Here is a 24,951-nt window from a genome sequence, read left to right as displayed (position 1 = left end):
GCTATTTTTTAAAAAGCCAAACGGCTAAAATTGCAGGCCAACGACTAGTTTTTAAATTTCAGACCATTGGCCTTTTTTTTAATTTTTTTTTGAAAAATAGCCGTTGGGCTCGGTTGAACCGGCCTAGGCCCGCCTGCCGGTCCCGGGCTAAACGGTCCCGGGCTCGCGGTCTATTTAGCGAGGACCGGTCTACAGCGTGGGCTTTTAAGACCGTTAGGGACCAGCCCGTTTGCTAGCGGTCCCGGGCTGGGCCCGGCCCACAATATACCCTTAGCGTGGTAGGGCTGGACAAGTCTTGACCTGGTAACATTTTGACCCGTTATATCTTGCCCCATTTAATATTTTTTTAGATTTTTGCCCTGCCCTTTAAGTCATGTACAAGTGAGTTTGCTTTAATTATCTATGTTCGATTTTATTTTATGATAATATACAAAACTATGCTAATTCATCATTTATCGAAATTAGTTACATTTAATTTTATGCTCACAATAAAAGATATTTTTTTTAATTGCTTTCCAAATATGGGATGTGTCCAATTCTGTTTCTAATCCAATTTCAGAGCTTGCTATAACATTCATCCATATCAAATTATCAATATTGCATATAATTTTCTTTAAATTTCTTTTCCTAAAAGTACCAACCGGAGGTTCAATATCCAATTAGTGGCTGCAACATCACTTTAGACAAAATAGTGTAGTGTTCAAATCTCAGGAGAAGTGCCGATTTTATCAAGGAAAGAAAAGGGAACTAGAAAAAACTGTATTAGAACTAAAGGTATATTAAGGAAAGGGGACTCCACGTGCTCCAGATCGAACAAATACGGCAGCTCACCACGAAATCTCCAATGAAAGCTCCTGAGTAGCTGGATGGGTATTGTTGCGCCTCGTTTTCTTGCAAAAGCGGGTTCGACATGTGACAAATCTTCTAAATAGGTATTAAAAGAGAAAAGTCATCACCTAACGATTTTAAGATGTGTTAGGGCACCTACTTGCAAATACACCGATTTGACTAGTCAATGTCACCAAAGATTGGGTAAGAGTTCAAGTTACCTCAAAGAGAAGGTGTTAGGTGTAGACATGTGATTTTTGACCATCCCCAAGAATTTTTATATTTTAGCATGTAAATATTTAGTTTAGACCTAATATAGCTATTTCAACTATTTTTGACTCTTTTACTTTATTTCATCACAAAAATGAAAATTACAAAATGGCTCATTTTTACATTCTTAGCTTTTAATTTTGGATTATTAAGTTTTCTCTTTTAATTTAGGATCAACTAATTTTTATAAATATTATAGTTAGATAATTAGTTTAATTTTACAATTTGAATTAATTTAGGAATTTAATTTAGGTTTTTAATTAATTAAAGAAGAAAAGAGAACAAAAAGAAAAGGAAATTGAAAAAGGCTAGTTTTTAAATTCAATTGGGCCAAACATTTTAGAAGCCCAAAATTCCCCCCCCCCCCACAAACCCAGCCCAGACCGAGTCGGCCCGACCCAACTTCTTCTTAAATTAACCTAAAACCTAATAGACCTAGACACTCTAATAAACGATCAGCGGTTTTCCATCGAGCATGGACAACCAAAAAACCTAGAGCACCTTCTCCTTCATCTTCCATATACCAAGAGAAAAACCTGTCGTTTTAACAAAGGAAACCCCCCCAGCGTGGCTTCTTCTTCAGAGGTAATACACACACAGATACAATGAGGGATCCGTTCTGCTTCTTCTTCAACAAAACCAAGGACCCCTGCCCTTCATCTTGAACCTAGAGACATAGCATCCATGTTTATATAATTAGACTCTAAAATTTTTCAGCCGAAAAACTCAAAAAAGGAGCCGAAAAGATCATCTTTTTCACTAGACCTTTCAGCCGTTTTCCATGAGCACACCCTAGGCTAAGCTTCCTTCTTCTTGGACAAGAAACGAAAAAACCTAACGCCTAAAAAGATCCAGCCATTTCTGATCAAAACCTTCAGCAATCTAGACCCGAGCTTCAGCGACAGAGCACACACACACAACTTAACGCCTCATTTACTGTCCATTGAACTCGCCGGAAAACGAGCAAATCTGCCGCTCCTTCACCACCAACAGGCGTCTTTCAAAACCAAATCAGTACAACCCCAAATCAGTCCCAAAGAAACTCAAAAACCAGCCGGAGTTTAGTTTCTGTCATTCTGGTTTAGTTCGATAACTCCGGCGAGCTTCCAGGTTGTCCGTGGTCGTTGTTCATGGGTTCCGTTTCAGTTTCGTCCATGGTTTGTCGTGTCTGAGTTTAACGTTGCCTCATAATTAATGTGCTGATCCATTTTTGAGCTCCGAGAACGAGCTAACAACAGCTCCAAAGTGATGTAAAAACCAGCGCCGAACCACCCCAAAACAGTAGCTTTGTCATGCCAAAATTCGAGTTTTTCGGCGAGTCTCAAGTTTTTCTGTTTGAATTTCGATGACTGAGTTTCGATGATTGTTTCGGTGGGTTCCTTGTCGAGATCTGTTCGTTGGTTCCGTTGTCAGTTCAAAGGTCCGATAGCTTTCTTTGCTCCTGTTCTAGTTTTGGACGTCGTCTTCTTCATTATAATTCCGGTTGACGCATTACCCTACTGCAGGTACTGTTCTTGCTCACGAGAATAATGATAATAATAATAATAACTCTATTTTGATGATTCCTGTTGTGTTTGTCGCTGATCTGGCGCATGTTGTTGCTTTGTCATGTAAATGTTTATGTATCTGAGAAGTTCTCTATGGATCCATTGCCTTGTGAAATTATGGATAAATATAAGTTCTCTTTTCATATTGTTGCTGAAAATGTTAACTTTGTTCAACGTCTGAAACAAATAGTTGATCGAAAGGGGATATGACACTTTGTTTATGTGAAAAGTAGTGCTAATGCAGTAGCATCTTGAATGTGAGAAAGATATTTGTTTGTCTACTTTGGAAAATGTTGGTTCTGTCGCGGGTGTGCATTTCATGTGACTCGACCCTAATTTTGAATAATAATAATAAAAATAAGCATGTTATAAATTCGGGTATGCATTTCATGTGACCCGACTTTAATTTCCAATAATGTTAAATAAGATAAACATGTCGAGAACCGCGGGTGCATTTCATGTAGCATGGTTTACGATGTGTTCTTCAAAACAAATCATGAATTTTCCTTAAAATATTAAAAGCGGTTAGAAAGTTAAAAAATGCACATAGGTTTAACATGTGTCATTAATCAAATAATTAGGCCAACCATTAATAGTTAAGCGACCGTACTAAAACCACGGAACCCTGGAATGCCTAACACCTTCTCCCGGGTTAACAGAATTCCTTACCCGGATTTCTGTGTTCGCAGACCATAAATAAGAGTCAACTTCCTCGATTCGGGATTTAACCGGTTACTTGAGACACCATAAATTATCCCAAGTGGCGACTCTGAATGTAATATAAATAATCCTGTTTCGATTGTCACTTAAAGTAGAAAAAACTCCCCTTATACCCCTTCCGGGGTAGAAAAAGGAGGTGTGACATTAGGCACTCTTCGAGGTCCACAAATGTGGTTCCCGGTCGAATTTTAAACTCTATGGGAATATTGGGTTACTACTCGAAATTAAACTAGTTTGTTTACTAGGCGGTTAAATATGCAAACAATTAGAGATGAACAAATAATTACTTAAAAGTTAAATGCATAAAGAACGAACTAATAGCCTAAAGGAACTAATTATTTTTAAGTCTAATGGATCAACTCCCGTGCAAAGTCTGCTAAGACTTTTATAGCCAAAGTGCAATGGCTATTCGGCAATTTGTGTATCATCTCCGCTACACTCATTATTATCTTTAAGTTGTTACCTAAAGCGCACTAATTGATCCTAATACATGCCTTAAGACTGCTACCCGTTCCTTCCTATAGTCCAGGAGGCATTGGACACTATCTAATAGGTGGTGCTAGACTTAAAGAAAAGCTCAAGTTTCTAGTCTAATTACTTATTAGTATCACATAAAGGGGAGCACATTGGACTTAAACAAGTTGCACACAGGACGAGCAAGGTCTCACATTGGCCTCCGAATATATTAAGTAATTAATAATTACTGGAATAGTAATCTAGGGTCTTAAAAATGAACTAAGTTATTTGATATAATACTGAAGACCTGGAAAAAAATGAAGCAAATATAATTGAAAACAAGTATGATAAAAGGGCGTGTTTATTGCTCGGAATCTTTAGAGGTTCTTGCATCTCGGAGCGTGAAGATTCGAGTATTGGTTTATTGTTCTTGCCGTTCAAAAATTTTATCACTGAGTATTCTGAAGTTTGTTTGTCTTATTTACTGCTGCCCAAGCTCTGTTCGTTTATCGGTATTTGGATTTATGATTTTCTTATTAATTCGAAGCTTTGCAAATTGGTTAGCTTCTTGTCGATGCTGTTTTTAGCTTCCTATGCGTTAGTTATGTGTAAAGTAGTAGTGTTCGATGCCATTTCTTAGTTTCTTGCGTGGTAGTCGTATGTAGAGTAGTTGATTTAAATATTTGTGATGCTGGAATGCTATATTAATCTTGAAAGCTCCCAGGTCAGTTCCCTCATTCTTTATGAACATTGTTAACTTACTTGCGTGAAACTTCTCTGTCTGTATCATGCCTTTACTGCTTTCTGTGGATTGGTCATCCTGCTAAAACTTGCTTGAATACATAGGAAACATGTATTTGATGCATGTAAATCGGGTTGCCTGCACTCCATGTATGGAACATATTCTTTTCAATATTTGATATGTCTTGGACCATGCCTAACTCCATTTCAGAATTGTTGAAGTGCTGGACCAGGGACGGTCTATGCAAGAAAGCTCAAAAGACCTGGAACACTGTTTCTCAAGTTATATGGTGGTCTGTCTGGCTTGAAAGAAACAGTAGAATTTTTAAAGGCAAAAGAAGAAATTTACAGTGCCTTAAACTTAATTACATTTTGTTGATCGCTTTTTGGTGCAAACTAGTTCTTGTACCAGATGTAGAAGATATTTTAAACGCAATTGCTGATTCGCACAACCTGTAATTACGCCTGTTGCACTAGCTTAGTGCAAATATTTATATAATATAATATTTACCCATAACAAAAAAAAAGATATAAATTTATACTAGGTTTATTCCTCATGTGTTAAGCATCCCAATGTCCTAAGAGTCTCATGATTAAAGTGTCGAGGACCATGCTTTAATTTCCAAATAGTGCGGTGCTAGAAGCAACATATTTGGTTTAATAATAAAATTTGCCTAACCCTTTAATCTACATCTGGATAAGTAATTTCTTAAGAATGTAAAAGGATTGCATTTGATTGATACGTGACTTGGGTATTTAATAACATAAGCCTGAATTTGAGCATCATAGAAATAGCGTGCTTCGGGAATAATAAGTCTGATTAACCAATTGAAGCATTGTAATGTAGCAAAATCAATTCAGATGCATGTTTGTATGTACTCTGTGTTCTGGAATAGCAGGGTCACGATCTGAAATATTTAGACCAAAACTGAAAATTTGAAGAGTGGAAAAATACCAGAGAAAGAATCTTGTCGAGTCTGTCAAAGTCTAAGGACCTATTAGTTTTATTTTTGGACTCTGTCGTAGTATTAGCATGCAATAGCTTTGTCATAATGGAAAATGTGATATTATGTGCTAAGTATTTATTTGCGAGTTTCACTTATCTGATTAGTTGTCAATTCTACGTATATCTAAGTATATTTTCTTGCTAATCCTAGTTACTTATGAGTAGTGATATGCGTTTTTTTAAAGTAGGCTAGTCTTCTATAATTTACTGCTCAAGCTTACAAATTTTTTGACATGTTGGTAAACTAATAAAAAGCTAGAGTACTCTAGACTTGCTGAAAGTTAGTACCTAATTGTTGTAGTCCATTTGAGTGTATTATAGTATTAAATTGTTTTGTAAGCACTTGATCAACAACAACAAACCCAGTTTGATCCCTGAGGTCTAGGGAGGATAGTCTGTTCGCAGACCTTACCCCTATCTAATGCAGGTAGAGAGGTTGTTTCCAATAGACCCTCGGCTCAGGAAGGGCAAGAAGAAGGAGAGGAAAGCAAGGAAGGAAGAAGGATGGAAGAGAAAAGAAAAGGGAGAGATAAAGGATAAGTAGTACCAAATAATAGCAACAGGGAATACAATACCCGAGGCAAACAAAACCACATAACGTAATAAAAATCTAAGAATATGAAGGGACATGCATGCTACTAAGACTATCGGTGAACAATTATAAATTATCTACTAACCTTCTACCTTAATCCTCGACCTCCACACCCTCCTATCCAGGGTCATGTCCTTAGTGAGCTTAAGCAGTGCCATGTCCTGCCTAATCACCTCTCCCTAGTTATCAACACCTCTTTGTATCTCATTTTAGCACTATAACTTTTTCCTTTTTTTCTAAGCATATAAGTTCACTTGGCTTTATCTAAAATATGAAATTTTCTTTCATTGTGGTTCAAAAAAGGATAATCTTGGGTTAGTTTCGCTAGTATTTTGGATATTTGGCCTTATCAGTGAGTTAAGATTTTCTTTACCAATACACCTGCCAATTTGGCTTTATAAAAATTTGATGAATAATATTTTATTTTTTGATACATTGGTTAGTAAAAAATCAAAATTGCCTTATAAATATTATGCTATACATTTTTTAAACACGCCCTTTTATCATACTTGTTTTCAATTATATTTGCTTCATTTTTTTTCTGATCTTGAGTATCATATCATATAACTTAGTTCATTTTAAGACCCTAGATTACTATTCCAGTAATTATTAATTACTTAATATATCCGGAGGCCAATGTGAGACCTTGCTCGTCCTGTGTGCAACTTGTTTAAGTGCAATGTGCTCCCTTTTATGTGATGCTAATAAGTAATTAGACTAGAAACTTGAGCTTTTCTTTAAGTCTAGCACCACCTATTAGATGGTGTCCAATGCCTCCTGGACTATAGGGAGGAACGGGTAGCAGTCTTAAGGCATGTGTTAGGATCAATTAGTGCGCTTTAGGTAACAACTTAACGACAATAATGAGTGTAGCGGAGATAATACACAAATTGCCCGAATAGCCGTTGCACTTTGGCTATAAAAGCCTTAGCGGACTTTGCACGGGAGTTGATCCATTAGGCTTAAAAATTTAGGCCCCCTTTATATTAATTAGTTCCTTTAGTCTATTAGGTTTTTCTTTATGCATTTAACTTTTAAGTAATTATTTGTTCATCTCTAATTGTTTGCATATTTAACCGCCTAGTAAACAAACTAGTTTAATTTCGAGTAATAACCCAATATTCCACAAAGTTTAAAATTCGGCCGGGAACCATATTTGTGGACCTCGAAGAGTGCCTAACACCTTCTCTTTGAGGTAACTTGAACTCTTACCCGATCTTTGGTGACGTTGACTAGTCAAATCGAAGTTATTTGTAAGTAGGTGCCCTAATGCACCTTAAAATCGTTAGGTGATGGCTTTTCTCTTTTAATACCTATTTAGAAGATTTGTCACATGTCGAAACCCGCTTTCACGAGAAAATGGGGCACAACAATACCCATCCAACTACTCAGTAGCTTGCATTGGAGACTTTGTGGTGAGCTGCCCTATTTATTCGATCTGCAGCACGTGGAGTCCCTTTTCCTTATTATTCCTTTAGTTGCTAATACAGTTTTTTCTAGTTCCCTTTTCTTTCCTTGTTGATAAAATAGGCACTTCTCGTGAGATTTGAACACTACACCATTTTGTCTAAAGTGATGTTGCAGCCACTAATTGGATATTGAACCTCCGGTTGGTGCTTTTAGGAAAAGAAATTTAAAGAAAATTATGTGTAATATTGATAATTTGATATAGATGTATGTTATATCAAGCTTTAAAATTGTATTAGAAACAGAATTGGACACTTTTAGTCCAAATATATGTCCATAAAAATCAAATCCAACTTAATACATCCCATATTTGGAAAGCAATTAAAAAAAAATCTTTTATCGTGACCATGAAAATTAAGTGTAACTAATTTCGATAAATGATGAATTAATATAGTTTTGTATATGATCGTAAAATAAAATCGAACATAGATAATTAAAGCAAACTCACTTGTGCATGACTTAAAGTGGCAGGGCAAGGTAGGGCAAAAATCTGAAAAAATATGACGGGTCAAAATGTTAGCAGGTTAAGACTTGTCCAGCCCTACCACGCCCCATTGCCATCCCTATAAATGGCCAACAAAGTTAAGGAAATTGGAGAAGAAAAACTTGACCATCTAAGGCCAAACATACATGCACACACTTTCATTTGCCCTCGTAGCCATAAAAAAAAACAGTAAAGGCAAAGAGAGATTATAGGACGTTAGTGTTGCCACCAAAGGCTCTTCATTCTTCAATTTGCACCAAAATGATATGGTGTTAAAATCTTATTAACAATTTTGCTTTCTTATTTTAGTTTTCCTATTACAAACACCGTTTTCTAGAATAAAATAAAAACAAAAACTTTAGTTCTATTTCAATACTGGTTAATATCAAAAAAAACCTTGGTGATCGAAATCAATGTGACTGATGAATGAAGTTGGTAGTGCATTTGTCACATTTTCAGAAAAACCAAAGTTAAGTGGCGAACGTTGTAGCAAAAATGGGGTTATTTTAATCCACCTAATGTTGTTGAAAATATTTATATTTTGGATTTTCTCAGTTCACTTATAAAAGTAAAATCTCTACTTGTAATGAACATGATGTTATTTCAATTAACATGTACATAGAGGGTGTTTAGCATCCCTTTGTCTTTGAATTACCCAGTTTTCCCTGTTATTTTTATAAGTTCCTTGGATATGTTAATTTTGTAATTTAAGTCAGGAAAATTAAAAAATGGGGAGGATAAATCTGATATTTATTCTCTAATAGTAGACACGTCACAAAAAGGATGACTGCGAATCATCACGTGCAAATCACGTATTTTTTCTTGAGCTCCTTTTAGCTTCCTAGCCCATCCATCCAAATTGAACTTGCCCTCCCTCACTTGCCGCGCATTAAGTAAATCTCAAAATCTTAAACCACCGCAGCAATTTCATCTGTGGTTAGGGGCTTGCTTCCTTTTTCGAATTCTTTCGCTGGGTCTAATTGGTATCTTCTCCTTTTAGAATCCTGTAGCTTTGTGTTTTCTTAAAAAATTCTTTCAGAACTTTTAGATATTGCCTACTGCCAGTCTTTTTCCCCTTTAATATGAATTCTTTCCTCTTTGTTTCAGCTTGACACTTCACTGTGAAAATGCCCATCTTATATTTGATATTTCTAGCCAATTTTTTTGTCAATTCCTGGTGTAATATAGTGAAAAAGCACTGGTTGCGCAATTATTCTTTCTATTTATTTTATGTTGTTTTAGGATTGTAATTCAAGGTGTGTTCTACTGCAGAAAAGCTTGAATCTTTGGTGAGAAAGGGAGAAAATGGATTCAGGTGATGCATCCGGATATTCAGCTGGGGTGGACGATGATTATGAATCTTTACTATCAACAACTGATGCGGAGCTCTTGAAACGGGCATGGCGGAATGAAAAGGCTGCTCCTGAAATTCTTCAATTTGAGGCTGCTTTAGTTCAGCGGTCTAGAGAACAGATACAATTGATGGTATGCACATTTTACATATTTAGATTAGATTTGTCTGGTTAATTTTTTAACTTTGACTTTCACCTTGTATTATAAGTATTAGATAGATTCCTTTCTATGTCACTCCCTCCGTCCCATTTTATGTAAGGATTGGACACGGAATTTAAGAATGAAACACTTTTGAAACTTGTAGTCCAAAATAAGCCATACACATTTGTGGTTGTAATTCATCTCATTAAGGGTTAAATGAGAAGCTTAAAGTTAAATTATTTTTAAATAGAATGGTGTTATTCTTTATAAGACGGACTAATAAAAAAAAGTACACCACATAAAACGGACAGAGGTATTAATACTTATTTTGTGTTAAACTTGTATTTCATTTGATATTATGTGGTGGACATATGGCTCTGGCCGGGAATTATTAGCTGGTCTCATAATTTCAGATGGGTGTTTATAGGGGACTATGCTGTAGAAACACAAAAGTTTTTGTTTTGCCCCAGACTTTAGCATGATTCACCTGAAGTTTCTTGGTCTTAAAAAAGGATGAGATTCACTTTAGATGTACATACTTACCTAGTAGAGATAATTTCACTGGACAATTAGTCAATTACTCAATTAGTTTTTTCTTTTTGATAAAGTGATTTCAGTAGAAGGCATCAAGAAGATGCAAGAAGTACATGATTTGGCATTTGAGCTTACAAAAAATATTCCTGGCTCCTATACATAATTGACTAAGCCAGAGCTAAAGAACTAATGAAATCTAAAAGATGATCAATGTCGTTGATAGGGTACAGTCTTGACTAGAAAAACAAATTGGTAATAAACAGAACCTTTAAAGAACCTATAGGAGTTGAGTTTCCATCAAAACATCTCTTGTTTCTCTCTGTCCAATTGCACCGGAAAATACAAGCAGGGACCATTGACCAGATTCCTAATGGCTTTATCAACTCTGTAAACTCCAGCTCTTATAAGTATCCTTGACTGTGTTTCCTTGACAATTATTCAATTAATGCATAACAGAAATTTAAGTCTAGAGCATCTGTTTGCACTTTGTCTGCTATTTCTATTAATATTCCTATAGGAGCATGATGAATATTTTGTTCGCGCACACCCTCTCTCTCTAGTCTCCCCTGTAACTAGTAATTTTTCTAATGTCATATACAATGACACACTTACAATTACACCTTTTGTTGTGCGTAATTTTTTTAAAGCACGATACTAGGAGCATTACTCATAAAATATCCTAGTTTAAGAAGCATCTGCCACTCTAAAGATTGAAAAGTTAGTACTGGAACTTAAGTTTGTCGGGGAAAACCACCTTTACATGTAACTTAGTCCAGTAGCGTTGGAGAGCTCTATTTGGAGGTATAAAACAGGAAGGTAAATGGCAGCATAGACTTAAATAAACAAATGGAAGAACCATGGAATAAATGTTAGAATCTTTTTTTCACTGGAAATAGTTGTTTGTCGATATAAGTGAGTGGCTTACAGTTGAAGCTGGTGAATCGAGAGCTTAGGAACTTGATGCTATCTAATAAGTTGTTTAACATGGTGGTTTTGGATGTGATGATTTTGTCCGGTAGAAAGCTTCTTGTGATTGCTTATTAATAAACTGAAGCCTATGTACAAATGAAGTTATTGTTTGTAATATAAAATTGTGTGCTAATCATAATGTAAAAGCTGTTATTGTGACTTTATCATTTTGTGCTGTTGCTGCTACTTAATGGAACAATGGGTAGAATGGTCGTGTGTATGCATTTAATGTCCACTGCAACTCTTTTTTCCCTGTGTTTGTTTTGCTATATGTCTTACATTATTTTCTCTCACCTGTTTTGATGGCTCATGGTCTCATTCCTGGTTTGCTGTCAAATTTGCTCTTCATGGTATCTGCTTCTTACTTTCATTACCTCAACTTTTTAGGTTATGATGTATTACCTTTTCTGGAGAAAACAACATTTTTTTCCTATATCCAATTGGCACCCATCTTTATTGTGATTGGCTTCAATCCATCGAGACACTTCATGAACATCTACTTCAGCAGAGTGTTATGAATTCAAGCTAACACTGGCTGAGGACATGTTAGGATGAAAGATGCCGTCAGACAGGTCATGAATAGGACATTGTTGAAATCTTTGGAGAAGCTTTAATTGTTAATGTGATTGGGAACAATTGTTTAGTAGCTCTGGTTAGGTAATCTTGATGTTATGATTGAGAAATGTATCTGATGGGAGCTCTTATCTGTACTTCAGCTATAAAACTTCACCCTATGAGTTCATTTAATGTAAAGATTTTATTTCTTAAAAAAAACTGTATCTTCAGTATTGGTGAACTAATCAGTTGTCATAGTTACTGAAGTGGATTGTAAAACTCCTCTAACAGTCCAAATCTATGTTTCATTTGATAATGCTGAAAGTTTCATTTATGTCTTCTGGTATTATTTTCATTTTTGTGAATTTACTTTTGCTGTAAGTTCTCGTCTTAGGTTACTCATTATTAATTTATGTGACTTCATTGTTTACAGTAATATATTGCATTGCTGATGCTTCTTAATCTTTGCTCTTCAGGAAGAAACAGTGGAGGAATTTTCAAAAAATGGTGTTGATCCACTCACTGTGTCTCTGTACCAGATGGACTTGGATAGAACTCTGTTTCTATTGAGATCATATTTAAGAACCCGTCTCCAAAAGGTAGCCATGAATTGTAGTATCTTATTGTGTCTTTGATAAAGGTGAAGTTCATATTCTGGAAAGAGCTATAGTCGTGACGCTGGAGAGATACCTCAGTCTACCAACCACTTGTGGTTTCAAATAGTTCTTTAAGTTACTGAAAGTGTTGTTAAAGCAATTTTTTTTCTGTTTGCGTGTGATAGGATCTCATCTCTCGGCTATGTTGCGCGAACTCTCCAAAATGTTGCCGCACCCGTGGCAGATCCTCCAAAAATGCACTGCTTTTGGTGGATCCGACACGTACCCGGCAACATTTTCAGAGACCCCGAGCAACAGTCTCTCATTGTGTTGATGTAGCTTATCCCATCTTCATTCATTTTGTAATTAACATTTGACTGCAGATTGAAAATTATGCATTTCACATACAAAAAACTACCGACTTACGGAATCGTCTATCTAAACAAGAGCAGAATTTTGCTGAAAGGTAGATCTGTTATTCCTTATTCTAAGTGTTCAATGCATACCAAGTTTGTGATGTTGATTACCTGTGATGGTAGGTGTGTTGACGATATGGAGCAACATCTAGATCAATCTGTTCTCTCAAAGTTGCCTCAAGGTTTCAAGTCCCATTTGAAGCAATCTTCGCTAAGTTTGGCAGATGACATGGGTAGGCTTGCCATACTACTCCGTACAGATTGATTAAGATAAATTTTTCTAGTCTCTTCCGCTATCTGCTTGTTTTATACATCTCCGTGTGTGTTGAAAATGTTCTCTCTTGTTGAGCCGAGACTCTGCCGGAAACAGCCTTCCTATCCTTTTCGGGGTAGGGGTAAGGTCTGCGTACCCTTTACTTTCCCCAGACCCCACTAGTGGGATTTTACTGGGTATGTTGTTGTTTTTGTCGTGTGTTTTGAAAATCCATATGAGTTAAGAGAGTTTCTGGGAAGATAAATGGTTATGCTGTAAAGAGAGCATTTTGAATTAGTAGAACGTTTTTGCTAAGTGATTTAAATTGTTTTTGAACGTGGTGCAGCATAAATGCTCTATTGAATTGCCAAACCTGCAATCTGATTGTGAGTTAGTTTAAGGCGTGGTGCAAATTCTTGTCCTCATGATATCAGCTTATTTTCTTAGCATTTTAGACATCTCAGATATAAAGACTTCCAGGATTTACATTTTTACTGAAGTAACGATTTCTCTGCTTGTGTCTTGTAGTTCCTGAGCCACAGCTGGATCAGTATGTAATCTGCAGAAGCAAGAGATTTTTAGGAGCTTTTCAGCTTGATGACAGGCAAATTTCCTTACTTTATCGTAGTTTTTATTTGGAATCCTGCCAGATTATCTTCTATCTTTGACTTGTCTTTCTTTGATGACAGTGGGGAAGAACCAGTGAACATTGAAGCCAATGATTTATATGCTTTGCCTTACAAGTCCATAAAGCCACTCGTGGAGAGTGGGCAGATCGATCTGGTATAGGAAACAATACCCCTTTGTTTTCTGCTGATAGGAAACTGCGGCGGCTATGCACAAATCAAGACTTACATTATCCAAGCTTAAATGTAGTATGGGATGTAACTTTCTTACAATGTTTTAACTGCTCAAGAATTATCTCTCACATTGTGGTAATCTGTTTGTTTCAAAAGATGTTTAATCTTCTAATTTATTAATTTTTACCATATGGTGTCATCTATAAAAGTTTTAGGGCTTTGGTGAACATTTGAAAAACAAAAAAAATTCGTTAAGTCACGCTGACATTTGTTTCTAAGTAACAAAATTGAAAGCTAGGGGAACAAGCACAGGAAGCTAGGTAAGCAGTAAGAATAGATGAGAACCAAATGCCTAATTTCAGAGTGAGACATCAACATCCTCATCATCCTTCTTCTGTGTATAGCCTGGTTATATACTACTCCATTATATACTTAAGAGTCTTTGTTGTAAGCGTACTTGGATCAAATATAAAGGAGGAGTCCTACTCATCTTCTACTCTTAACTACTCCCTCCGTTCCAGATTATGTAAACCTGTTTGACTGGGCACGAAGTTTAAGAAAAAATAAGACTTTTGGAATTTGTGGCCCTAAACAAGTCAAAAAGGGGCCCAGAGTATTTGTGTGGTTATAAAATCTTCTCATTAAGGGTAGAATTGTAAGTTTAAGCTAAATTGTTTCCAAATTTAGAAAGGGTTTCTTTTTGGAACGGACCAAAAAGGAAATAGGTTCACATAAACTGGAACGGAGGGAGTACTATTCATTAAACTTCTATTTACACATTATATTACATATTAAAGATTTTCAAACTCAAACTATAGGGGCTGAATCGAGGTAAGTGATTAAAGTTTCATAAACTACAGAAGGAAATTTTATTGCTTGCTTAGACCATCACCTATTCAAACAATGGAATACATTGTGTCATTTTCCCATTTCGTTTAGTTCGTAAATGAGATAAAGGAACTATCCTTTTCCCAGTCGATTCAGTAAAACATCTGAAAAGTTATTGTTGAGTTTTAGCTCAAAATTATTTTGAAGATTCATGAGAAAAAGTTTGTGCAAAAACAAAAACTTGTTTCGAATGTTGAAATCTTTACCCCCACCTGTTTGAGTGTCTTCAGGATTCAGGATAAGTCTTTGCTATGAAGGTCATTTTGGTAGCTTTAGTCAATGTATTATTAAGAATTTTTTTCAAAAAAAGTACTATCTTTTAGCAGTAATTAGTCATCTATAGATACCATTTGCTATATTACGGATTATAGATACCTTTTATGTGGTTATAAGATGTATTTGACGTATTTAAGCTATTGTATTCATGAATAAAGTAGCAAAAATAGGCGTGAATCAGGGAAGTCCAGCTAATCAGTTGTTGTATTCGAGTGTATTCGACTGTATTCATGGAGTGAAACATGGGATTACAGCTGGACAGATTATTGTATTCGACTGTATTCACGGCGTGAAACAGGGGATTACACTGTTTTTAAAACGGAAAGTGAATCAATTAACATAATAGACTCCTAATATAACTCAACAAACTCAATTATAATACACAAAATTTGTATTTTCAATAATGCTGTATTCTGGGCCGGGCCCGGGCCTAAATGGGCCGGGCTAAACGGGCTCAGGCTCAAGCGGGCTGGGCTCTGGCGGTCCTGGGCTTCACGGTCCCGGGCTTCATGGGCTCAACGGGTGGAACCAGCCCATGACGGGCCTAAGCCCACATGGTACTGGGCTAAATGGGCCGGGCTCACGGACCCATACGGGCCTAACGGGCTTTTTTATTTCCGCGCTATTTTTTTTTTAATTTTTTTTGTTTAAGGCAATTTCTTGTAAACCATATATGTATATACTAATATAAATTGCTTATACATGGCTATATAAATATATATAGTATATATAATATGTATAGTATGTATATATAATTATATATTAAAGTTTGCATTTAAAAAGTAAAATAACAAAACATAGTAAAACTAAATTATCATGTATAATAAATTAATAACAAAGTAAAACATTAAGCATAAATACGTCTAATAATTTTAAAATAACACAAATTGTCGAAAACTCTTAAATACGAATTTCCGGATGACGCTCAAGACAATACTTTATATGCCTCCTTAAACTGCCTGTGCCAGACCCTGAACGAAAATTTAAGACTCCACCACAGTTCTTGCACTTTAATATTTGACCTTCTTCATTTTCTTCTAGCACCTCAAAGTGTTGCCAAACAAATGAGCGCACTCTTTCCGAACGAGGCATGATTTAACTTGAGATTTGAGATTGAGACTTGAAGTCTTGAAAATTGGAGATTGAGAGAATGAGAGAAATTTAGATTGAGAAATGAGTATTGAGTGAAGAAATGAAGAAGANGTATTTATAGTTTTAGAGAAGGTTAGTTTTGTAAATTGAAAAAGAAAAAAAAAAGGCTATTTGTGCAATATGACCGTTGGCAATGGTCATTGGGGGTGGGGCCCTCCTTTTGATAAATCTTGTAATGTTTTGTAGTATATATAGTATGTTAGTGTATATATATATATATATATATATATATATATATATATATATAGAGTATATAGTATATATAGTATACTATACTATATATAGTATGTTATGTATATATATTTCCAAATATAATTTCTTGTAATATTTTGTAGTATATATATATATATACTATAATATATATAGTATGTTATGTAATCGTTGAAGACTTGAATACTTCAATTCACCAACTTCACAATTTTTCACGAAATTGCAATAATAAAATAAGCAATTATAGAAGAGAAATTAGATATAGATTGAGAGAGATTGAGAGAGATTGATGAATTGGTGAGTAAAAATGAAAGAATGAGGGGGTATTTATAGTTGAGAATTGGGAAAAAGTGTAATTATATAAAGTTTGGGGNGCCAAATGGCTATTTTTTAAAGTGGCCAACGGATCAATTTTGAAGGCCAACGGCTAGATTTTAAAAATCTGACCGTTGGTCTTTTTTTTTTTTAAAAAAATTAGCCGCTGGAGCCCGTTAGGCCCGTTGGGCCCGGTTGAACCGGCCCAGGCCCGCCTGCCGGTCCCGGGCTTAGCGGTCCGGGCTCGTGGACTCCTTGAAGTAGACCGGTCCGCCACGGGCCTTGCGCACCATTTGGGACCGGCCCACTGAGACCGGCCCACCAGGCCCATTTGGCCCATTTGGACCGCGGTCCCGGGCTGGGCCCGACCCACAGTGCAGCATTAATTTTCAGTTATAAAAAAGATTCTCAACCAAATACCCAAAAAACATAGCAATCTTCAGAGAAATTATATAATACATGTGAATACATAAATTATATTAATTAAAAAGAACTTATGAATACATTCATGGCATATAGCGAGACAGTGAATACGATGAAATACATAGAATACAACGGGATACATTGAAATACAATAAAAAAAAGACAGAGAATACAATAAAATACATGGAATACAGCGAGATACATTGAATTACAATGAAAAAAAAAGACAATGAATACAATGAAAATTATGAATACAGCACAATTTTTTTTAAATGGTATTTATTTAAAATAAATAAGGTGTTAACCTTTGCTATAGGAGGTAAAAATTCCTATTATTAATACACATATTTTCATTCTTATGTCGCATCCTATTATATATAATTAAAAGAATCTGCATAAAAGCATAAATTCTACATAAAAGATGCGAAAAACAATTATATATAATTATGTATTATTAAAAATCTACATAATTAAAACTAAAAAATCTACATAAAAGCATAAATTCCTGCATATGCGAAAAACAATACATGAACCAAATATTATATTAACTATGCAATATTTTATGTGGAAATAAAAAAGGGCAACCAAATATTATAAAAATAATGCTAGATTATATGTGAGGATTAATTTTTTCTACATTGTAAGAAATGTCAGCGACTAAGGTCTTTGGTGGTCTTATTGGCGCATACCACGATGGGGTCTTCGACAGAGGTGAAGGCGTAACAAGATAGCTATAGCAGGACCTGTGGCTGGATTGAATCTTTCGCGATGAAAATGCACTCTTGCCCCAACTTTCCTAACATAGGAGCTAGCATGCTTCCACTAGTGGCAGGTAGGTGAAGGGTCCAAAGGACACGTAGCGGGGGCGAGTCAAAATAGTATAGTTCCATTTTCCTTCTTGTTTCTCAATCAGAAATCAAAATAAATCGAGCACTACGTTAAGACGTGAAAACACCTAATAGAAATAAGAAATACATATATACTCGTGTCACTAAAAAAGTCAATTTTTATAACAAAAATCAAATGATAGTTAATTTCTAACAATCAATTAAATATATAGATAGTGCAAATATTTTTTAACTGTATCAGTATATAGGAGTTAGATTCGATAAGAAGAATACTCCATTAGTTCGCAATATGAAAAGATAATATTCATCCTGCTATGATTAGTTAAATTCTATTGTAATTTTTTTTATATTACTATATAGTGTTAACTTAAATTTTTAATCCATTTAGGAGTTAATAAATAGGACTTTTAACATATATATTTGTAAAAATAGCACGGTCTAGCCAGTTTTCGGACTGGTCATTCAAAAATAGCCAACGTTTACCAAGTCAATGAAAAATAGCCACTATTTTGCTGCAACAGAGACCGGTCCAGCATAACATACTGGAGTTCGGTGCACCTGTGTGTGAACTTCCAGCATATTATGCTGGAACTCCAACACACGGAAAGTTCCAGCATAATATACTGGAGATTCGAGCACTTATGTATGAACTTCCAGCATATTATACTGGACCGGTATACTTTGCTGGAACTCCAGTATATTATGCTGGAGTTCTAGTGTACTTGTGCTGGAACTCCATCATATTATGCTGGAGTTTCAACATACTTATCCTGGAACTCTAGTACAATATGCTGGAATTCAAGTATACTTATGCTGGAACTCCAGCATAATATACTGGCGTATTTTTCGGGTTTTGAACAGTGTTTTCGCCCAGATTTATCTTTACATGAAAAGTGGCTAAATTTCGATTACTTTTGAAACTGGGCTATTTTTGAACGACCACTTGTAAATCTGGCTATTTTTGAATTTCTCTCTATATATTTGGTAAGCCAGCCAGCCCAAAATAATTATAATGCTAGCCAATATATCGACATGAACTTTTCGACACATAGTTCCTATAGCCTTAACTCAGATTATCTACTAATTTATTTTATATAACGGAGCATTTTATTTATTCTAAGAGAATGACTTCAAGTCATATTAGACAACGGCAAAGTCTTTGACATACTGAAATTCCTGATAGAAATAAAATAGGAAAGTGCATTTTCAAGAAGGAATCAAATTGCTTTGAATTTTTAAAATTTGACATAAATAAAAAGAAGAAAATACATTTTCAAGAAAGAACAAAATTATTTTTAATCCCAATACTTGAAAGAACGTACTTAAAGAAAAAAAAAGTTAAAGTTGCAATCGCCAATCACAAATTAAACACATCATAGTCCTCATTTGAGCATCTCAAGAATATTACAAACTTATTGAAAGACTACATACTGTACTTCAATTTTTTTTTATATATATTTAACTACTATCTTAAAAGAATAATATGACATGAATTTTGGTAAAAGTATACTAAAGGGATAAAGAACGTAATTGACTTTTAATACAACAATGCAAAGACAAGAAACAATACAAGGAACATAGGTAGTGACAGTTATACATAGGTCACCAACATCCTTATGATTTTTGAAAACGCCAATCTATTTATCTACATATATATAAAAAAGGGAAAATAAGTGCTAACATGACACTTCTTATTGTCCAAGATTCATATTTATCTTTTTTCTCAGATATTTGCTTATTTTCCTTTATTTTAAGATTTTTTATCCCCTAATAATTATTCAATTATACAAAAAATGTAACGTCTAATACCTCCTTCCTTATTTAAGGTCATAGTAAACAATAGCTATTAATTACTACTGTGTACTTATTGCACCTTTTATTATGAAATCAATTCATTCATATAATTTGGCCAATATGCGTTATGAATTTGAAAGGCAAAAATATGGATACTATCATACTAAATTCTTGGTCCTTAAATACTCTGTATTTTTAGCAGCATGGAGGCGCCTTTCACCGGCAAGAAAAGAGGATATGAACATATATGGTCTGCATCAAACATAAGTTTTATTATTGTTGGTGAAGAAATAATTTACTCTTCTGTTATGATTTTTTGGTTTTTTTTACTCTCCTTCCTTCTGAATGTATGTTGTTCAAAATGGGAGAGGAAGGGTGTAAATGAATTGAATTTCACCCATTTACTTTTTCTCTACTCATAAATATTATATATTACTTGTAATATTTAATAGAGCATTATATGTGAACAACACTAAAAATATAAAAGTCTATAATTATGAATAACATTTACTTCTAATTACAATCACTATATGATGAGACTTTCCAGTTGGAAGGACTGTACATCGAGACGTAATGACTATTTTTCACATATATATGTGATTTTGTTCTTTAAACATTTGATTTTTAACTTCTTTAGCAATGTTCCTTGACTTAGTTGCATTGAGTATAGTTGTTATTATTGTATAGTTTATATCATATAATTTTTCTTTATTATATTATTACAACTTTTAAAGAATAAATTTATTAAAGAAATAGCGCGAAGCGCGTACCTATTTACTAGTTTGAATAATAAAATAGACTCATGAGAAACACCGTAACCACACAACAGTGTTGGCAAGAGCCTCTATTTCCTTATTAGCAATATGGGTTCAATTATTGTGGAGTTCGATGGCGAAAAATTCAAAAATGGCCAGTTTTTCGCCTGGTCAATCAAATGTAGCCACATAATCACCGGTCAACGATATTTAGCCACTAATTTAGTGCGGTAACATTTTATTGACTAAAATACCCCTGCTTTTTTAATTAATTTACGCGACTTCACCTTAAATTCTTCTTTTAGCAAAACTTAACAAAGTCTTCCGGCATTAGTTTTCAAATCGAGTTATTAGGAAAATTTTCGCCGTCAATCTGTAAATCGTAATATTAGCAAAATCTTTCGGCGTTAATCGAGATATTCGCAAAATCTTCCGGCGTTAATTTGCAAATCGAAGTGTTAGCAAAATCGTTATGCGTCAATCTGCAAATCGAAGTTTTAGCAAAATTTCCGTCGTCAATCTGCAAATCGAAGTAAGTTCTATCTAAAATTTGTCTGATTATTTAAATTTCTTCTACGATCAAGAATTCAAACCATAAAATTCAAAGTATCAGTAAAAAAATTTAATTTTTCGAATTTTTGATTTGTTTTTAATGCTTTAATCTGTGTTATTGTCTAATTTTCTCAATGTAGAACATAGCGCCAGTATAATTTGTTGGACGTTTCTAAATTAATATCTAAAGCGAAGATTTTTCTAGCTTATTATACTGGAAATCTCATAAAAAAAGCATTATAATTGAGTTTTGTTTGAATCCAGTATATTTTACGGGACATCACGTGTGTGTAAGCTTTTCCTCCAATATGTTATACTGGATAAGTTCTAACACTAGAATATAAATGAGTTTTGCTTGAATCCAGAATATTTTACGGGACGTCACCTGTGTGTAAGCTTATTCTCCAGTATGTTAAACTGAATAAGTTCTAAGACAAGAATATAATTGAGTTTTGTTTTAATCCAGTATAGTTTACGGGACATCTCATGTGTGTAAGCTTATTCTCCAGTATGTTATACTGGGTAATTTCTAAGACTAGAATATAATTGAGTTTTGATAGAATCCAGTATATTTTACGAGACATCACCTGTGTATAAGCTTTCTCCAATAAGTTATAACTGGATAAGTATAAGACTAGAATATAATTGAATTTTGTTTGAATCCAGAATATTTTACGGCACCTGTGTGTAATATTTTTTATGTTATACTGGATAAGTTCTAAGACTAGAATATAATTGAGTTTTGTTTGAATCCAGTATATTTTACGGGACATTACCTATGTGTTAGCTTATTTCTCCAGTATGTTATACTGGGTAAGTTCTGCATAAACTAGAATATATTGAGTTTTTATATCAATCCAGCATATTTTACAGGAAATCACCTGTGTTTAAAATTTTCTCCAGTAATGTTTATACTGGACGAGTTCTATTTAGAGTAGAATATAGTTGAGTTCTATTTAGACTAGAATATAATTTACTGGACGTTCAGCTTATTATATTGGAAATCTCATAAAAAATGCATTGTAATTACTTGAAGTATGTTTCGTTAATGTAGATTATTATGTTATAATATAATTGAGTTTTATTTCAATCCAGAATAATTTAAAAGTACGTTCACTGTGTGTAATGTTTTTCCTCCAATATGTTATAACTGGACCGAATTCTTTCAGACTAGATATAATTGAGTTTTGTTTTAATCCTGTATTATTTTGTACGCCTGTGTCTTAAGCGTTTTTTACTCCTAGTATGTTATACTGGATAAGTTCTAAGACTAGAATATAATTTGAGTTTTGTTTTAATCCAGTTATATTTTTACGGGACATCACCTGTATGTAAGCTTATTCTCCAGTATATTATACTGGATGAATATTATATTTTTTAAACAGTTATAATTTTCTAGATTATCTAATTATTTGGGTTCATTAAATACAGGATGCATACAAATTTCTTGATTATTGCGTTCGATGGCAAATGGACAGCAGATTACAAGTACTTGGATCATAAAACGAAGCTCCTCCTGATAAACGATGGGACTTCATTTGAAGAATTTCTTAGAAAATTTTTTGAAGTTATAGAGCTTGACAACAAAAAGTTTCAAGCAAATGTATGGCTTAATATCAACCTAGGTACTTCTAAGGGAATAGAAGTGACAAAAGATGAAGATCTTATTATGTGTATGATTCTTTTAAAAAATGATCCATACTATAAAGATTCGAAATTTGTTGTTGAAATATCAGAAAAACCAGATCAACAACTAGAAGGTAATGCAATAATGAAAATTGATAATCAACAGTTATTGCACAGAAACACATATGGTCCGGAAGAGCAAGTGTTGCTGATATCTCAAGTTGAAGAAGAGCAGGAGAATCCAATTTATGATATTACAATGGAAAAAGAAATTGTAATTCCTGTGGAAGATCAGCACATTGAATCACTACAAAGTATTGAAGGAAGAAAAAGGAAAGGAAAAGGAAAGGCAAAAGAATCTCCATCAATAATATTAAAGGAAAATGCATCACTGGATGATGTAAAACTTGGTTCTGTTTTTCAAGATAAAAATGCCATGATTAGATGTTTTTGCTTAGCAGCTATAAAGGAGCATTTTGAGTTCTATGTTAACAGGTCAAGTAACACGAGATACTCTTTGGTATGTACTGATGAAAAGTGTACTTGGACTGTTCGAGGTTCAAGAATTAAGGAATCAACACTTTTTAAAATAGTTAAATTTCAGAGAACACATGAGTGCTCAGTTGATATTCGAAAATCAGATCAAAGGCAAGCAACTTCAAATGTGATTAGAGATTACGTGATTGACAACTTAAGAGACATAGCTACTGAGGTAAAACCTAAGTTTGTCATTTCAGAGATGAAAAGAGCACATGGAATTGATGTTGGTTATGAAAAAGCATGGCATGCTATTCAAAAGGGGTTATCTTTGTTAAGAGGAACAACTGAACAGAATTATGAGCAGCTGCCATCATATTTGTATATGATGGAACAAAAAAATCCAGGATCATATACAAATATTGTGAGAGATGAAGAAAACAGGTAAATTTCTTATTTATGATAAGCTTTCTTTCCTGTAAATTATACTGGGTGAGTTCTGTTCAATCTATTGTATTTTATTTTGTCCAGTATATTATACAGGATGTTAGTGGTTGTCGTCCAGTATATTTTACAGGATGTGTGTATTGTATAAGCTTTCTTTCCTATAAATTATACTGGATGAGTTCTTTTTATTTATTACTTTTTTTGAGTGATTTTTTATGTCCATTATTAAATACGGGACATAGTGATTTAACAGTATATAACTCCAGTTTAATATACAGGAAACAAAATATTAAGTTATGTATTTCAATTTTATTTCATTTTGTCCAGTATATTAAACAGGAAGTTAGTGTTTGTCTTCCGGTATATTTTACAGGACGCGTGTATTGTAAAAGCTTTCTTTCCTGTAAATTATACTGGGTGACTTCTCTTCAATCTATTGTATTTGATTTTGTACAGTATATTATACAGGATGTTAGTGGTTGTCATCCAGTATATTTTACCGGATATCTGTATTTTATAAGCTTTCTGTCCTGTATAATATACTGGTTGAGTTCTGTTCAACCTAAAATTTTGTATTTTTAGTTTATTTTATCTAGTATATTATACTGGATGTTAATGGAACTCCAGTATGTTATACTGGAAGAATATTATAAAATAGTTAATTTTTGTTTGATGCCCGTAAATTTTACAGGACGTGTGGCTTGTATGAGCTTTATCTCCAGTATATTATACTGTGTAAGTTAACTGAATTTTATTTACTTTTCTTTTTACAGGTTTGTTTACATGTTTTTTTATGTATGGGGCATCAATTTCTGGGTGGAAGTATTGTAGACCACTGATTGCTGTTGATGGAACATTTCTAAAAAATAAATATAGAGGTGTTCTATTAGTGGCTGTTACCAAAGATGCAAATAACCAGATTTTTCCTATAGCTTTTGGAGTAGTGGATAAAGAGAATAATGAATCATATGAATGGTATTTCAGGGAATTAAGAAAAGCAATTGGGATTCGTAATGATTTAATGTTCTTGTCAGATCGACACAAGGCTATTGCAAATGGAATTGCAAAGGTTTTCCCTGAGTGCTACCATGGAATTTGCATCTATCATTTAGAAAAGAATCTGAAGCAAAGAAGAGTGAGAAACACTGTGATAAATCTCTTTCAAAGTGCTGCAAGAGTATACCTTCAATCAGAATTTGATGACTTCATGTCCCAAATAGCTGCTGTTGATAAGAAAACTTTCAATTATTGATGGAGACCGCCAGGAAGGTGGGCTCGTTCACATTGTCCCAGAAGAAGATATGATATGTTAACAACAAATATTGTTGAGTCAATGAATAATGTTTTAAGACGTTCAAGAGAATTGCCAATTTTAACAATGATGGATTTCATACAAGAAAAATTGCAAAGCTGGTTCTATGAAAGAAGGACACTTGCAGAAGGAATATTCCGTGATATAT

General features: G+C 34.2%; 2 protein-coding genes across 4 annotated transcripts; both read left to right on the top strand.

Annotated features, from left to right (window-relative positions):
- Nucleotides 1,542–13,917, top strand: LOC109205448 (DNA replication complex GINS protein SLD5-like). 3 transcript variants are annotated; one of them, XM_019368167.1, is made up of 7 exons: nucleotides 1,542–2,603; nucleotides 9,384–9,596; nucleotides 12,140–12,262; nucleotides 12,643–12,725; nucleotides 12,799–12,908; nucleotides 13,457–13,532; nucleotides 13,618–13,917. In XM_019368167.1, exons 2-7 carry the CDS (start codon nucleotides 9,417–9,419, stop codon nucleotides 13,715–13,717), a joined length of 672 nt encoding a protein of 223 aa, XP_019223712.1. In that variant the 5' UTR covers nucleotides 1,542–2,603; nucleotides 9,384–9,416; the 3' UTR covers nucleotides 13,718–13,917. The 3 variants fall into 3 exon arrangements, with proteins under 3 accessions (XP_019223712.1, XP_019223706.1, XP_019223718.1); XM_019368161.1 differs by lacking the exon at nucleotides 1,542–2,603 and adding an exon at nucleotides 8,828–9,094; XM_019368173.1 differs by lacking the exon at nucleotides 1,542–2,603 and adding an exon at nucleotides 8,966–9,047.
- On the top strand, nucleotides 22,374–24,743 carry LOC109217504 (protein FAR1-RELATED SEQUENCE 2-like). The gene is made up of 3 exons (XM_019381764.1): nucleotides 22,374–23,488; nucleotides 23,948–24,000; nucleotides 24,265–24,743. Exons 1-3 carry the CDS (start codon nucleotides 22,374–22,376, stop codon nucleotides 24,741–24,743), a joined length of 1,647 nt encoding a protein of 548 aa, XP_019237309.1.

Source organism: Nicotiana attenuata, chromosome 2 (assembly GCF_001879085.1).
Source record: "Nicotiana attenuata strain UT chromosome 2, NIATTr2, whole genome shotgun sequence".
Lineage (NCBI taxonomy): Eukaryota > Viridiplantae > Streptophyta > Magnoliopsida > Solanales > Solanaceae > Nicotiana > Nicotiana attenuata.
This window is presented reverse-complemented; position numbering and strand designations above follow the sequence as displayed.